The 15,342-nt window shown below is 35.1% G+C and overlaps 1 protein-coding gene across 3 annotated transcripts in view; it reads right to left on the minus strand.

Moving 5' to 3' along the window:
• Nucleotides 1-516: 516 nt before the first annotated feature.
• LOC148954506 (uncharacterized) overlaps nucleotides 517-15,342 on the minus strand; it is a 30,594-nt gene continuing 15,768 nt past the window's right edge. For all 3 annotated transcript variants that reach the window (XM_089086556.1, XM_089086555.1, XM_089086557.1), the window contains one exon: nucleotides 517-5,411. In XM_089086556.1, coding sequence (XP_088942682.1) covers nucleotides 1,945-5,411 — 3,467 coding nt within the window. In that variant the 3' untranslated portion in view covers nucleotides 517-1,944. The remainder of the gene's footprint in view (nucleotides 5,412-15,342) is intronic.

A 15,342-nucleotide genomic window follows, 5' to 3' on the forward strand; every position in this document is an offset into this window, starting at 1 on the left:
TTTGGAAAAATGCTCCTTTTTGGGCCTCTAAATTCTCTATTTGTTATTCTTAGAAAATATTCCGGCAATGAGGCCATAGAGCCGTCGTAAGACTTGAGCCCTACTCGATTTTCATCAGACCTTAATTTGAAACTGCTGGCTGTGCTTGAGCAGAGCTTCCGACTAGAAAGCAGATACAGCGCTTGAAGTGAAGAAAGCTGGTCTGAGCAACTTCAGATAGTCCGCTCCAACACAGACCATTCATCTTGTGCTAACATGCGCATATGCTTGCTTAATAGCACACTAATGTCTTTACCTATTGTCAAAGTTGGTATGTCGATGAAATGCCACGTTGTCATTCTATCTGAAGCCTGTACACAATATGAAAAACGTGGGAGAAAAGTAAGAAGCAGCACGTTTATTTACCTTACACGTAAATATTCCGGTTTATTCTGTGACTTAATAATTGACAAACGGTTAAACCTGTGGTCTAAGTCAGTATATTTTTGAAAAACCATGCTTTCAATTTATCTGATACCCCATAGAAATTTATCGAAAGAAAAGTCTTGTGGTGATCGTTGAAACACACATTTTCGGCATTAGAGCTTTGTTTGTTGTAGAATTTATATTATTATACAAAAATAAAATTGCTGTACTATACCTATCATGTCATTGAATCTTTTCACTTGATATTTTCTAATCCAAGTTGTTTTTAACTAATAACACCCAATTTATACATACAGAGTACCAGAAAAACTAGACATTTTTTCAATAGTAAAAAGGTATTTTTCAAAAAAATTATAATTTTAAAGTCAGATCAAGCGAATTGCCTACTAAACCTACACAATTCAAACAGCTAAGAAAAGAAACCAAAAACAAACAAACTTGGAGTCAAACATTGAAAAGAGAAAAAAGCGTTTCGAAACACTAGACCATAACACACCAATGATTGAAGCAAGTTTTATCATATTTATTCTTAGTAAATAAAATAGCCTATATCAGTACATTTAAATGAACCAAACGTTACTTACTTTACATGAAAAAAAAGAGCTTTTTGTTTATAAAAAACGATATTCTTCTATTTTTTCTCTTCTCTATGATGATCTCTGTAGGTTCGAAATTAATGAAAAATAAACAAATTTGAACTGTGTGGGTTTAGTAGAGACAATGTATTGGGCAGACTTTGCAAATATGACTTTCCATTGAAATCTCTATTTTCAGATTTAAGGTTTTACATCTGAGAGAAAAGGTTTAATTATTCTATTGATCCTGAATATTACTTATTATAAATTTTTGAAATACTATTTAGTAAAACTTTCAGGAAGAAATATACTTAGAAAAAAAAAATTCTAAAGCAGCCTATTTAGGAGAAAAATCGTCATTCCAAATAACTTTTTGTTTGCCACATCATCTCAAAGTAAACGTCTGCAGAGGAGCAAATCCAAACTTTATTAACATAAGCATAATTTGGTTCTTTTTTGCCAGAAGGATCTTTTTCACAATTTAGACAACGCTGACACACACAAAAGAGCATAAAACTAGAAAAAAAACTGACACGGAACTCAATCCTAGAAAAAAAAAACAATATTTAAAAAAGAAAACTAACACCAAACATACCTCTGAATGCCAGGAACGTAGCTGGAAATACAGTCTGGAAAAAAGTAGATTTGGCTGGTTTCAGTAACTTTTTTTAAAAGCAAAATTTTCAAGCAAAAACGAGGAAGAAAAAGGTCAAATGCAACAATTATATTTTTCTTAAAAAGCCAACTAGACATAAAAAAAACCAGTACTATGTAATGTTTGTAGCATAAGAACTTTCTAGGAGGGGGAAAATTTCCCTCCTTAGTTACGTTGCTGGTTTCTAATGCATTCTTGTCAACTTCAAAGCAGGTTTTATACATTCTATACAAAAATCTATTTATTATTAACATTTAATTTAAAGATAAGTCAATTTGCAAAAGGATGTCAAGTAGATTTCCCTTGATACTTCGGTTTCAACCTACAATCTGGACAATACCACCTCCCCTCTGGAGGTATCATGATTCCAACACATTCAAAATGAAACCACTCATAAGGACAATCTGAGGCATCACATCCTATCATTTGAGACACTTCATCGTAAGGACACCTACAATAGCAATATAGTTTGCCAGTAGTTTGGGCATTAGTTATTGGCTCAGGTGCTTCACTAGGCAAAGATTTCACTTTTTTGAGAGGTGGTAGAGAAGAAGCCAATTTTGAAAGTTTTTGCTTTCGTTTCCCAAGGACAACTTTTTTCTTATCTTCACCACTACTTAAATCATCACTACTATATTCCGTATTTTTAGGCTGCAAGACCTTAAGACCTTTCTTTTTCTGGTACTGTTTAGGACCAAAATCTGAGCCAGGTACATTCATTGGAGACAAAGTTCTAATTTTACCATTTTGTTTTTGAAGATGCTTTGGTAGCAGTACTTTCAACCCACCAGACTTTTTTGAGAGAGTTTTATTACTTATTGTTTGTTTTTGATTTGTCTGTATTTTGACAGGTGATACTGACTTCCCCTCTTTGTCAGAAGATTGAAGTCTTTTTTCTGCTTCTGAATCTTCACTCAAAAGGTCAGACTCATGGATAGATAAATCTGGATCAGATGCTATAGAATCAGTTTCTGATTCTGAGCTTTGAGAATCTTCTACATTTAACTCTTTTTCATAGTCAGCAGCAATGCTTGCTGGAGGACATTCGTCCTTCTTAGCCCCTGGATCAAGCTTTTTAGGTAACGGTTCGTTTTCAGGACTGCTACTATCTGATTCAGTATCAGAGCTACTTTCTGAGTCAGTAGACTCTCCTTCACTTGAACTTGAACTCAAATGAACCTTTGGAAGTTTTAAACCAAAAGCATCCTTTGGTTTCTTTGGTTTCAGCCTTACTTCAGGTAAATCATATGGTTTACAATAGTCATGTTCAAGATAAAAATAAGGAATAATTGGCTCTTTTGGTTTAGGGGGTGATACTGGTGGTGGGGTTGGTTCTTGTGGTGATGGGAGTGATTCTTCATTTTCATCAATATCAAATAATGATTTTCCTGGCTGAGGTACAGGTGTTAAAATTGTTTCCCTTTTCTCTGTATCTTCAGTGACACTCTTTTCCACTGCATCTTGATTTTCAAGACCAATTTTTTTCAAGATTTCCATTGCCTTCTTTTTATTAACAGCACCAATTTTGTCTAAAATAGGTATTTTTTGTCCATGAGCCAATTCTCTATGTTTGAAAAGCAGTTTTTTAGAAATGAAAGCTCTTTCACAGAGTGTACACTTGTGAGGTCTTGCCCCAGAATGTAATCTATTATGTATTCTCAGCATTTCCTGGGTTTTAAACTCCATCTGACAAAGACCACACTTATTTAACTGTTCATCATAGTGTTCCTCTCCAGGACTACCTGGACAGAAATGGTAAGTACATTCCCATATTTTATTCTGACACTTGGGACAGTGCTTACCTTCTGTGCCATGCTTCCACAGCAAATGCATTTCTAAACTTTCACTAGTTTTGTAAGATTTATTACATGTTGTACAAACAAATGGTTGATCTTTTTGGTGGGCATATAAATGGTTCTTTAAACTTAATTGTCCATCAAAACCTCTAAAACAGCGGTCACAGACTGAATGAGCTCGTATGTGTGATTGAAGCATAAATACATTTTGTATCCCAGACACTTTACAAATACGGCAACCAAACAAGGTCTCACCAGTTGTGTCACTTAAATGAGATAACAGTTGACCATAACTTCTAAAGCGTTTACCACATTCTACACATGGGTAATACCGAAATGTATGAGCTATTCGTAAATGATTTACAAAAATAAAAAATGGCATCTTATCACTATTACATAATGCACAGGCATATTCCTTATTTATATTTGCACAAAAAGATTTTGACATTTTCTCCTCACCTAACTCATTTGTTTCACTTTGTGGTATATCCTGCATGTAAATCCTATTAACTTCTTTAAAGAGATGCTTCTCAGTATCAACACCAAGTCCACGTAACAAGAACAAATCATGGGAGTCTTTTAAATGCGAAAATAGTTCCTCAATAGAGAATGGTGAACTTTCATAAGAAAGGCATTTATTGCATCCAGTATCTTGCATTAAACTTAACATCTTTCTTAATCGTAGTACCAGCTTATATAAAAGAGTATCTAGCTTTTCACGCCAATTGATTGGTTCATGTGGTACTGGTGATACTGGTATTGGAGTTGGCTCTCTAGATAAAGGCTCTAGGTTTGGTGGTGCAGGGGCTTCCAGTTCAGACTCAGACTCAGAAGAAAATGGAGTAGTCTCTCTTTCAGCAGGAATGTCTGGTGGTTCTAAGGAGGGCAACTGAGAAGGTAGTGTGGAAGACACTGATATTGTTACTTTAGGAGATTCAATGAGAGAACCAGCTCTTGTAGGTTCCAAGGATTTGATTGACTTTTTTCTAGACCTTACTTTAAATTCCGACTCAGAGTCAGCATACGCTATATCATCTGAGCCAACACTTAGTTCAGATTCACTAGGTCGTCTTTTACGACGTTTGTTTCTAAAAGGCCTCTCACTCACAGTAGGTGTGGGTGGTTTTTGAGGTGCGTATTTTGGTGTAGATTGTTTCGCATCTGAAACAGCCTGCTGAAGGAGTTGAGACTTAGAAGGAGCCAACTGAGCTTTTGCTTTGCCATAAGCTGGCTTACAGAAATGACTTCCTAAATCAGCAAATTTTAAAATTTGATTACAATCAACACATAAAATTAGAACATCAGATTCATATTTTTTAGTCAGGTCTAACTCAGAATGCTCATGTTCAGTTTTCCCATGAACTTTTTTCATGTGGATTATAAGGGGATGAGCTGTGTTGTAAATAGCTCCACATTCAATGCATATGTTTTTATGATGGAATTCTTTAAAGTGCAAAAATCGAGACACATATGTATCAAAGCCAGCCATCCCACAAACAACACAACAATTGTTTCTCCAAGCAAGCAAACCACTCCTATTCCATCTTTTCTTTGCACTCCGTTTCTGGAGGTCAATGGACATCAATTTTGTTGCAGATCCAGATGTTGGTGTTGAAGTTATTACAGTCTTGTCCTGCTGATGAAATCGATGTTTTTTCTTCTTAGGAGTACTTGGAAATTGTGAACATTTGTCAACATGCCTCAATGCTGCTTCTACTCTGACACTTACTATTTTATGACAAAATACACAACGTGTATGCTCATTTTTGGAACAGTGTTCTGCTGTAGCTTCTTCACTTGGAAATATGTCTTGGCACATAGTGCAGACCCAAAAATCACTCAATTTCTTCTCCAACCCAGAGCATCTATGAGCTTTTGTTTTATTTGGATCTAGCTCCTCTGAACAATGCTCACATTTTTCCAGAGCCCCTGTAACACCTTCATTGCCAGAGATCCCACCTAGAAAAGATAAACAAACTTAAAAAACTTGTTCATAATTTTCTTCTCTTGAACCTCAACTGTAATTGAAGATACGCTGAATGCAGCAAATATCAGGCTGATACAAAATTTTGATGGATGGGTGAGTTTAATTGTTTTTCTTTAAACGGCATTAAAGTCATTTTCAATGTGTTGCAGGGTTACCCGTCATCCCCCAGCCAAGTTAGAAGGGAAACTAAAGCTTTTTTCTACTGTTTGCCTAGGTTATGTTTACCTCCTTACTGCTTATATCTCCAATTTACTTCCAGTATCAGAATTTTCAATAACCATAAATTTCTTAGGAATATAATTAATTAGACACAGCAGATGGGAAGTCACTGGTGGCAACTTAACTCTTACTCAGTTGAGAACAAAAGAAGCAATACAAAAAGTTTGGGAGGCCCCCATCCTTAATGTTTGGACATGAGTGGTGCTTTAATATTCCTGCTACTCAAAATACTAGACTTAAATGCACAGGCATGAAACTAATTCATATGTACCTAGTGTTGCCCCTTCCCCATCCACAACCAATTATATGGGCAATTGTAAATTTGATTAAAACAGTAAGCATGATAAATAATTGAATCGTTTTCAAATTATTGGTTTGTATATACAATGCACGAATTTAAATTTAACTTCGAATAAAATCTACGAATAATATAATAAAATAAAAATAAAATAAACGAATTTAAATCTATTATGTTTCAATATTTGGAATCAGCATAAAAAGTAGGTACTTTTAATGCACATTTATTTATTCATTACTAGATTTTCATTATAGATGCTGTTTTTACCGAAAATTTTCAAAACTAAGCTTTTTCCCCTCCAAACAGAGGACTTCTACTTTTGAATTTTCTGTGGGAAGAGACGTTTCCAAGGGTGAAATATCCAGGTGAAAATAAGCACTGGGGGAATTTGGCAGAATAACTATACAACCTTCTTTTTATTTGTATAACTATCTCTTTTATTTGTTTTTACAGGGAGGGGTGGGGGCCACTGACGGGGGGGGAGGAGGGACTTCCAGGAAAAAATTCTATGGAGGGGATTTCCAGCATGATTTGAAAAACAATCAGATGTTAAAGTCTTTTTTGAATGAAAGTATGCTTAAAGAAATTTTTCAGGCGAAATCATGTGCAAGAAATTTTCTGGGGGAGGAGATTTCAGTGAGAATGAAATTGTCTGGGGGGGGGGAATTTTCGGGCAAAGGGAGGGGTGACTGAGCGAAATAAAAGCGCATGACCGAAATTATAACTTTCCCAAAAAATACACCTGATCAATAGCTGCCTTCCTCGCATTAGTAAAGTAAAACTACAAAAAAAGGTCAAACCTAGGCATTTGAGCAACAACAATTTCACTTAGTAACATATACAAATTCAGCCGAAATCTAACCTGTGCAGAAATACCCTCTTTTTCAGGGAAAAGAGGGAAAAAGGGAGGGAAATATTAAATCTTAATTTCCGTAATATTTTCTAAACTGAAAGGTCGTTTATTATTAATTTAAGTATGGGGAGTAGAAAATAACATTGGAATTGAAAAATTCCATCATTTAGTACCCCATTTCCGGCCTAAACGAGGTCACATATCCAAAATACCCATTTAGAAATACCCCTTTTCAGAGGTAGGGGGACGGAGGGATCACAAACTTAAATTTCTGCAATATTTTGTGGATTGAAAGGTCAGTTCCTATTAATTCATGTCTTGGGAGACCAAAAATGACATAGGAATCGAACTTTTTTATGAATGAATGAATATTTATTTCCCATCATAAAGTTAAACAACAAAACGCGGTGGAGTATTATGAAAATAAAATAAAGAAAAAGAACGAACTATGAACACATAACATAAACATCAAAACAAAATCAAAATAGTCTTTTTCCAGGGGTGTAAAGATGACCGGTTTGATAAAAATTCGAACTGAGAGTCTCCTGCAAGGAGGGGCTCCGTAACACCGAATCACATGGCCGTTTCTAAACCATCTAGGGATTTGTAGAAGGTACTTTGCAAATGTAAAGTAAGATTTACGTAGAGATTGATTATCAAAATTGGTCAAAACGTCCCAAAAATATCATTCAGTATTTCTTTATAATTTTTTGTATATTTACCTAAAAGTTCATGATACATAAAACTAAATTTTTTGAATTGCCAACTAATTTTTTTGGCAGAAAAACCTCTTAAGATCAGTTTTTCGCTCAGCTTTTTACATCTATTTTTAAAATCTGTGTAATTACTGCATATTTTTGCATACCTAGATAATTTGGAATAATAAGCTGAATAAGTAATATTTGAATGTATATTACTTTCAAGGAACGGTAAACTAATTACTTCAAAATCATCCGTTTGACTATATATTTCAAAAACTAATTCATTATTATCAGAAATATTAATATTTAAATCTAAGAAATGGTCAGTGTCCTATCCCATTGCTAGGTTCCAGAATTACATATTGTGGATAAACATTTTTTGAAATCTTAATAAACTCTGCACAATTTATTACTAAGAGATCGTCCAGATATCTTTTATTATTTGAAAGGTTATATTTTACATTGCTTGGGCTATTTTTATGTATCATATATTCGTATTCTAATTGACTTAAAAACAAGTCCCCTATGAATGGACTCACATTCCCACCCATAAGAATGCCAACAATTTGTTTATATAAATTACCATTAAGTCTTAAAAAAGTATCAAATAGAAAAACTTCTAATAAATCACATACCATATCCAAGCTATAACATCTTGAATTAATAGTACTTCTAAAGAAATTCGTCCATCGGGCTTTTTTATTAAAAGTATCAATTTTCAAAAATCCGATATTATAAAAAATAAAAGATTTATTTATGACCATTTTAAATTTTTCTAATACTAAATTAAGTGAAAAATTTTTATACATATTAGTAAAATAAAATGAATCGACTCTTTTAGCTGAAACATTAGCCAAAGAATATATCACTTGTAACGAGTTATTAACACTCCAATATGGGTTAAAGTTAGAAATTTTTTTAATTCCAGTGCAGTATGCTTTAAATTTATTTCTAATTTTTCCTAAAATTAAAGATAGGTCAGTGGCCATAATTCTTGTTGGCCACCTCGATGCCCCAGAAATAAAACGGGATATGGGGGGATTTTTATGAAATTTTATCGTCCAAACTAAGAAAGGAAACTTTTTATCATCATCATTAATTTCGATATTGAATTTTTCAAAATGATTTGTTTTATATTTTCAATTAAACTATTCTCTTCTATATGAGCCTTTTCGTATGTATTTGTTGTTTGTAACTCTTTTGATAAAATATCACAATAGTTTCTGACAAATTATGGCAAAATTATTGCCAGCATTATCAAATGGTACAATTACAAATTCATTCTGTATATTAGCAATTACTTGTTTCATATTGGCATTATAAAATATTGATTTTTTCTCAGAATTTGTTGGATTGATTCTATACATGCTATTTTGTACACTAGTCAAAACAAAGTTTTTTCAATTCTGAAATCTATTTTTAATAATTTTCTCCTTCTTGCACCATATATCAATAAATAGATTTAAATCATTCTTTAATCCGCTAATAATATATTATTACCTTATCTGGTAAGAAAGAAGGAATTTAGATCCCATTTTCATTATATTTTGAAGATCAAGATGCTTTATAATGGACAAATCCTCCGTTACAACATGCTCGTAAGGTTGATCCAACTACGGTAAAAATTGCTCGCAAATACAAACTGGTTTTCAGTTAATCTTCTTGTCAACTTTTTTAGTATTGAATTATATCTAAAAGTCATTTAATTAGTTTGTTGTGAATATTTATGTGTCAAAACTGGCCTATATTTGTAAGCACGAGTATATGGTAGATCTATCTTCATTCCTTACTGCCTCAAGGCAACGGACACATTAGTATGTTCTAATTTTTAAGAACTAAAACTAAGTGAAAAATATTATCTAATATCCCTATTAGCAGCCTTATCAGATTTATTATATTTTGAAATAAATTTTGATTTAGCTAAAACGCAAACTGCATCATAAATTAATTTAGTTTGTCTCGGGGAGTACTCAGTTGACTAAGGCATATCTTTTTCAGTTTTTGTTGTACTTGAAGCTGAACAGTTGATAATTGAAGTTGAAAAAATTGTATTTGAAGCAAAATGTACACCTTGTAAATGAAACAATACTACTACTGTAATTGTGTCAGGTCTCGGAAGTAAAACAAAGATGACCAACCTACCTCATGTCCATGACCAACCTGCCCACCCCTGCGGCAAATTGGTCACTTTTGACCTCACCTGTTAAAAATGTTGGTGGAAAAAAAAATAATGGATGCATAAATCTAAAAAAAAATCAAAGAAGCTAGAACAATGAATGCTGCATCTTTCTATGTCAAAACTGTTCTTCTGGTCTTCATACTTTGGCTAAACTTTCTTTTAGAACAAAAATGTGACCAACAATCCCCATCCTCCCCTACTGTCCGCTCCTGCAGAAAACTTTTTTCTCATAAGTTTATGCACTATCGTCTTAATACCAGACGGTGCAACTTATTACTCCATTAGGTCTCGGTTTGGAAACCAGAAGCTAAGACAACTGTGCATCAAAAACACTATCAACTCTACTATTTGGCTTTTAAAACTGATTTTCAAAATAGGAAACCCATTCTGAAACTGGTATACATTGGGGACCATCACCAGAATGCACAGTTTTACGAGGCCGGAATTTCCAAAAAGAATGTGGGTCGTTCAAACTTTTTCAGCATTAGCGGTTTTGATAGTAGCTAGATGCTCTTCAAGGACCTTATGGTACCTTTTCTTTGTAAATAGTCGCACAGAGTTCAGTATACCCGACCTAGGCCTTCCGCATTAAATCCATAGACGCAACCACCACTTAGCACTTGGGCAGCATTTACAAGGAGTGTTATTCGACCAGCCAGACTTTTCAGTATTCCTTCTAACTTTTTTCATGGGGATTGCCGCTTTATCAGCACACTTAAGAGCATGAACAATTTGCTCACAGTAGGTGTTAATTTGTAGTTGTAGCTCACTATTACTCAAACCTGTATTAATTTGAAGAAGATGAAATGGAACTTTAATCTTACTTAAGACATGGTCACACGTGGCTTGAAACAATGGCACATTCATTTCCTTTCACATTTTCCGCTGATACCATTTATTTTTGGTTGGGTTGTCCTGTTTGCGGGTCAGGGGGACAGAAACACGTATAGGAAGAGGGTCAGCACAGGTAACATGGTCATGAAGCACAGTTACATGGTGGAAAAAAAACTTCCCGAAAACAGCACGTGATCCAGGTTAGATGTCGAACTAGCATTAGAAATAAACGTAAAGTCTTTATCTTTCCTTAGTACCGAGAACAAAGAGGGTAGCATGTCTCTAATTAATTCAGTACGTGGGCAATTCATACGTGTAAGATCACAATTGAAGTCTCCAATGATCAGGCATCTCAGGTATGAACTAAGTATCTTCTTAGCACACTTGGACAATTCACGACAAGAAGAGGGAAAAAAGCGTCAGATTCTTGATCACCATAATTAGTCGGCAGGTATACGTTTATTATTGCTAAATCACTGATGACAGCTGCAATAAAACGATCACTGAGTTCAATGGTTTGAACTTGAAACCGACTAAGTATAGCAAGGCCACTGCTTGGACGACCTCGAGATTTGCATCGGATTGCACTTGAGATGGCAGTTGAAATCGCATTCTGTACTTTTAATAAAGAAAGTCGCTCTGTCCAAAAAAAATGTTCTTGCACACACCAGTCTGTTATTCTGGACGAGGGTTTCAATAAGTGGGAGCTTTTGGCTCACTCCACCATTAATGTTCCAAGATAGAACAGATAAGTCGGTACAAGTAGCCATGGTTAGTGAAGTTATTACCGCGCGGCTTTCCTAGCATTAGTTTACGATTTTCGGGACATCAATACAAGTAGCAATTGTGCTCCCTCGACTTACAGGAGATGCAACAAAGTTCATTACAGCATGGCAATTCACGCGAGGATCTATGACCTCTTTGAGCACAGTGGGAACAAACCTCGGCCTTGCTCAGTCTTTCGCCACGTGTCCATCGGATTGATGGCAATTGTAGCATCTTTTTGGAACGAAATGGAAAAGTTCAACCCAATGCACCTCATACCCGATCTTAACTGGGTTTGATGTTGTATTGTCTAGATCAGCTTGTGATGAGAAGAACAGCTTAAATGTGCAGGATTCACCACATTTTCCAGTCTTGGTGCAGTTGGAAACGGCTGAATGTAGTGCAATTTCAAATTGCGAGGGGACTTGCTTGATGATACCTATGAATTGCTTAGATCGCACACTGACAGCTGTCTCTTGATCATTGGCTTTGAACGAACTGGCTATTTTCTCTGCTCATGGTTTTCTGTCCACAAGAACTTTGAAATAAGATATACCCCTTTGAATCTCAATAGCAGACTTATCAGGAATAGTAATAAAAGCCAAATCTATAACAGACTTTCTAGCCTCAGCCGTACTGAGGGTTTTGGGGGAATTCCTCACCATGACTGAGTAAAGAATTGTAGCCTTACCGGATTTCTCCATTCTGACAAAGCTGGAACTTCCACAGGATCAGGAATTACAAACTTAGGTAGGCGCTTGCGGTCTTTAGCACATCTTTGCATCATTTTCCCAATGTCTACCACATTGTCATTTTCTTTCACATGCTTTATACAATGTTCTTCATAAGCAGCCAACTGTAATAAAATTTTTTTCGCTTCAAGGATAGTTTCCTTCTCAAAAAACTGCACGCAAGATCGTACCAACGAGTCCGATTTAATTCCTGTCTGCATTGACCAGGTGATGTAATTAAAGAGCACATTATGCAAAAATTCACCACTCATTGCTGCACCGTATACCAAAAGAAATGTCCGTTTTCAGTCCAAGTTGGTATTGGTGGGAAAAATATAAGATGCATAGATGCAAAAATAAGCAAGAGAAGTGTAGGCTCCTGCTATCTATTCTCTGCAGTTTAAGGGAGACATATTCCCAGCAGGCACTAGGACGCTTGCCACAGATTACCTCCTTTCTTCTGCTTGCTTATTAGTGAAATTTGCGATAATAACTAACTTATCAATCAAAATAAGTATCAATAATTGCTGTAGGATTATCTTTCACTTGTTGGAATGCTGAGTAATAATTCAGTAATAAATTTATTCAGGTCTGTAATTCCTTGCTAGATATTACGAAATCTAACAAGCTTCTCAGAGATTAAAATTCACTCAAAAAAGCTTACTGGCTTTAGAGTTAATATCTAATTCTAAACATATGTTCACGTTGAACTCAGAATGAATTATCCTTTACTACTCCATTTCCGCCCTAAGCAAGGTCAGAGGGAGAATAAAAATCGGAATCTTAATATGTTAAGTAATTACACACAAATGAACACCAAAATATACAGAAAAGGTTGCTTAATAACATATCCAGAATCAGTCAAAACCGCCCAAGCAGAAATACCCCTTTCTCCCAGGGAAAAGGAAGGGAAAAATCTCAAATCTTAATTTCTGCAATATTTTCTGAATTGAAAAGTCGTTTCCTATGAAGACAGTGCCCTACCATCAGTTTCACCTCTGCCATGAAGCTTGCTCAGAAGAAAGGAGACTTTCTCTCTAACTCAGACAATAAGTCAAATATCACAAAGCTGACAGCTGGGAAACTTGTAGAAGCCGGGTGTCAAGTACAAGAAGCCAAATGCAGACATTTTAATAACAAAACTGCACTTGTTTCAGCTGAGAAGAGGGAGACCTGCTTGATTAGAAATGATACCAACTTGTTGGTCTTGCTGATAAAGTACAAAACGCCTGAGCAGGCACCTCTTTATTTTCAGGATAGAGTTCCTGCAAACTCTGCAAAAATTTTAACATTTACTATTTGAAGATGAAGCTATCATCAGAGGTTGCAAGGTCACTGTTGTTTGTCCATGCCTTTTCAGGATGTGACAATGCTTCACAATTGCACAGTGTTGGCAAATCTTCAGTACTGAAAGCCACAGCTGATGCCAAGTTTTTGAAGCTAGTCAGATGTTTTACTGCTCTTCATCAGAAAACAAGGAAGAACAAGGAAAACAAGGAAAAGTAGCCATTGCAGCTAGTTATGTCCATCCCAAACACTTACAACCCACTTGAGCTGCTGTAAGACACCACTACCTGCATTATTGTCTTCAAATGATGACGTCATTGTGCTTAATGGCGTTTTTAACCAAAACGAAGTCACAATTCTTTCAGTCATAGTAATTGAAAACAAAGTTGTGATTGAAGTGTTTTTGTTTGCTCTTTTTAGCTTTAGTTTTTACTTTTAATTTTTTTTTTTAAATAATAACCAAGTGGTCAAATCCAGGAATGAAGTAAAAAATGGCAATCTTATGATGCTCTCATCATACCCCCCATCCATTCCACCCATTAGCACTCATCAGTGCTAAAAGGTGAGGGTGAAAATTAGAGTCAGAGATTCAAGACAGACATTAAAAAGAATTTGAAGAAAATCTTCTGTTCAGATTTACAACCTTTAATCTGACAGAAAGAAAGAAAATTCCAGCAAAAAAAATATTGTTGCAATAAAATTACCCCCCTCCCCACACACACACCTCCAAATGGGTTGGGAGGAGGTTGTAAGGAATGGTTTGAGGAAAATTAGAACATATTGTGATGTTGTAAAAAGGGTGGCTTTGAATATATTGGGATGGAAGAGTAACATGCATAGATGTGTTGACCTCAGATGGCTTAGTGCTCAAGTGAGTCGTTATTATATTTGATTCTTAAGAAAGACTCTAGAATTTTCAATTTCTAATCAAAGGAGCTTACTACTAAGTTCCTACAAGAACTTGTTCTGTACATAGTGGCTGGGGAAAAATGCTGGACATTGCTCTTAAATCAAAGTATGTCAACTCTGACATAAGAAATAACAGGAAAACTAAAACAAAAATGACAAGTAAAACTATCAGGAGATTTTGACCAGTCATCATAGGCTACCAGGAAGCCTGGAGGCAAAAAGGGCAAATGAGGGGTGTTGGTTGCTCTCCAGTCATATTTGGTTCTTAAGAGTAGCACTGGAATTTTCAATTTCTGATCAATAAGCCTAATAGCAAGTTCCTAAAAGAACTTATTCTGTATAAACTGGCTAGGGAAAAATGATAGACACTGTTCTATACTAAGTCAATATATGTTATCTCTGACACTTAAAATAATGGGGAAAGTAACAAAAAAAAACCCAGTAAACTACTGGCAAGAAAGCATGAGGGAGCAAACTGGTTTAGTGAGAATGGGGGGGGCCTCCAATCACATTTTGTTCTTTAGAAGGGCAGTAGAATTTGCAATCAAATGATTTCATTATCAAGTTTCTATAAAAAAAAACTTCTTTTGTGCAAGCGTCTGGAAAAAAATTTCCTTGACACTGCCCTTTACCAAGTCAATGTATGTCACCTATGCTATACAAAATCACAGGGAAAGTAAAAAAAAACTTGAAATTTCAGCATCTTTCCTTTTGTAATGAAAGTTTGTTTCATTGCCTTTAGAGTTTGCAAAATAAAAAAATAAATAAAATAAAAAAAAAAAAAAAAAATTTGTATTAGACTTAGATATTTTTATTCTATTTGGGCATATTTATTTTTTTATTAACAGAGGTGTATATTGCTAAAAAGTTTCTTAGCCAAATTACTTTTCATACGTTTTAACTCCTCCTCCCATAGATGGAATCCTGAATATGCTCCTGAGCAGCATGATTGTGGTAATCCAAAAGATACAATGAAATATATTTTGGAAAATTTTGATTTTAAGCATGTCTCCTCAAACCGAAGAAGCTACATTCTACTGTGCTTGGTTATCAAGCAAGTCAGAAAATCATTCTTTCAATACCACTGTAGCAGCTAAATGCCTACTTTACCCTTTCTACCCTCATCA

The sequence above is a fragment of the Artemia sp. Qi Xiang Cuo genome, chromosome 3, assembly GCF_049724085.1.
Source record: "Artemia sp. Qi Xiang Cuo chromosome 3, ASM4972408v1, whole genome shotgun sequence".
NCBI lineage: Eukaryota > Metazoa > Arthropoda > Branchiopoda > Anostraca > Artemiidae > Artemia > Artemia sp. Qi Xiang Cuo.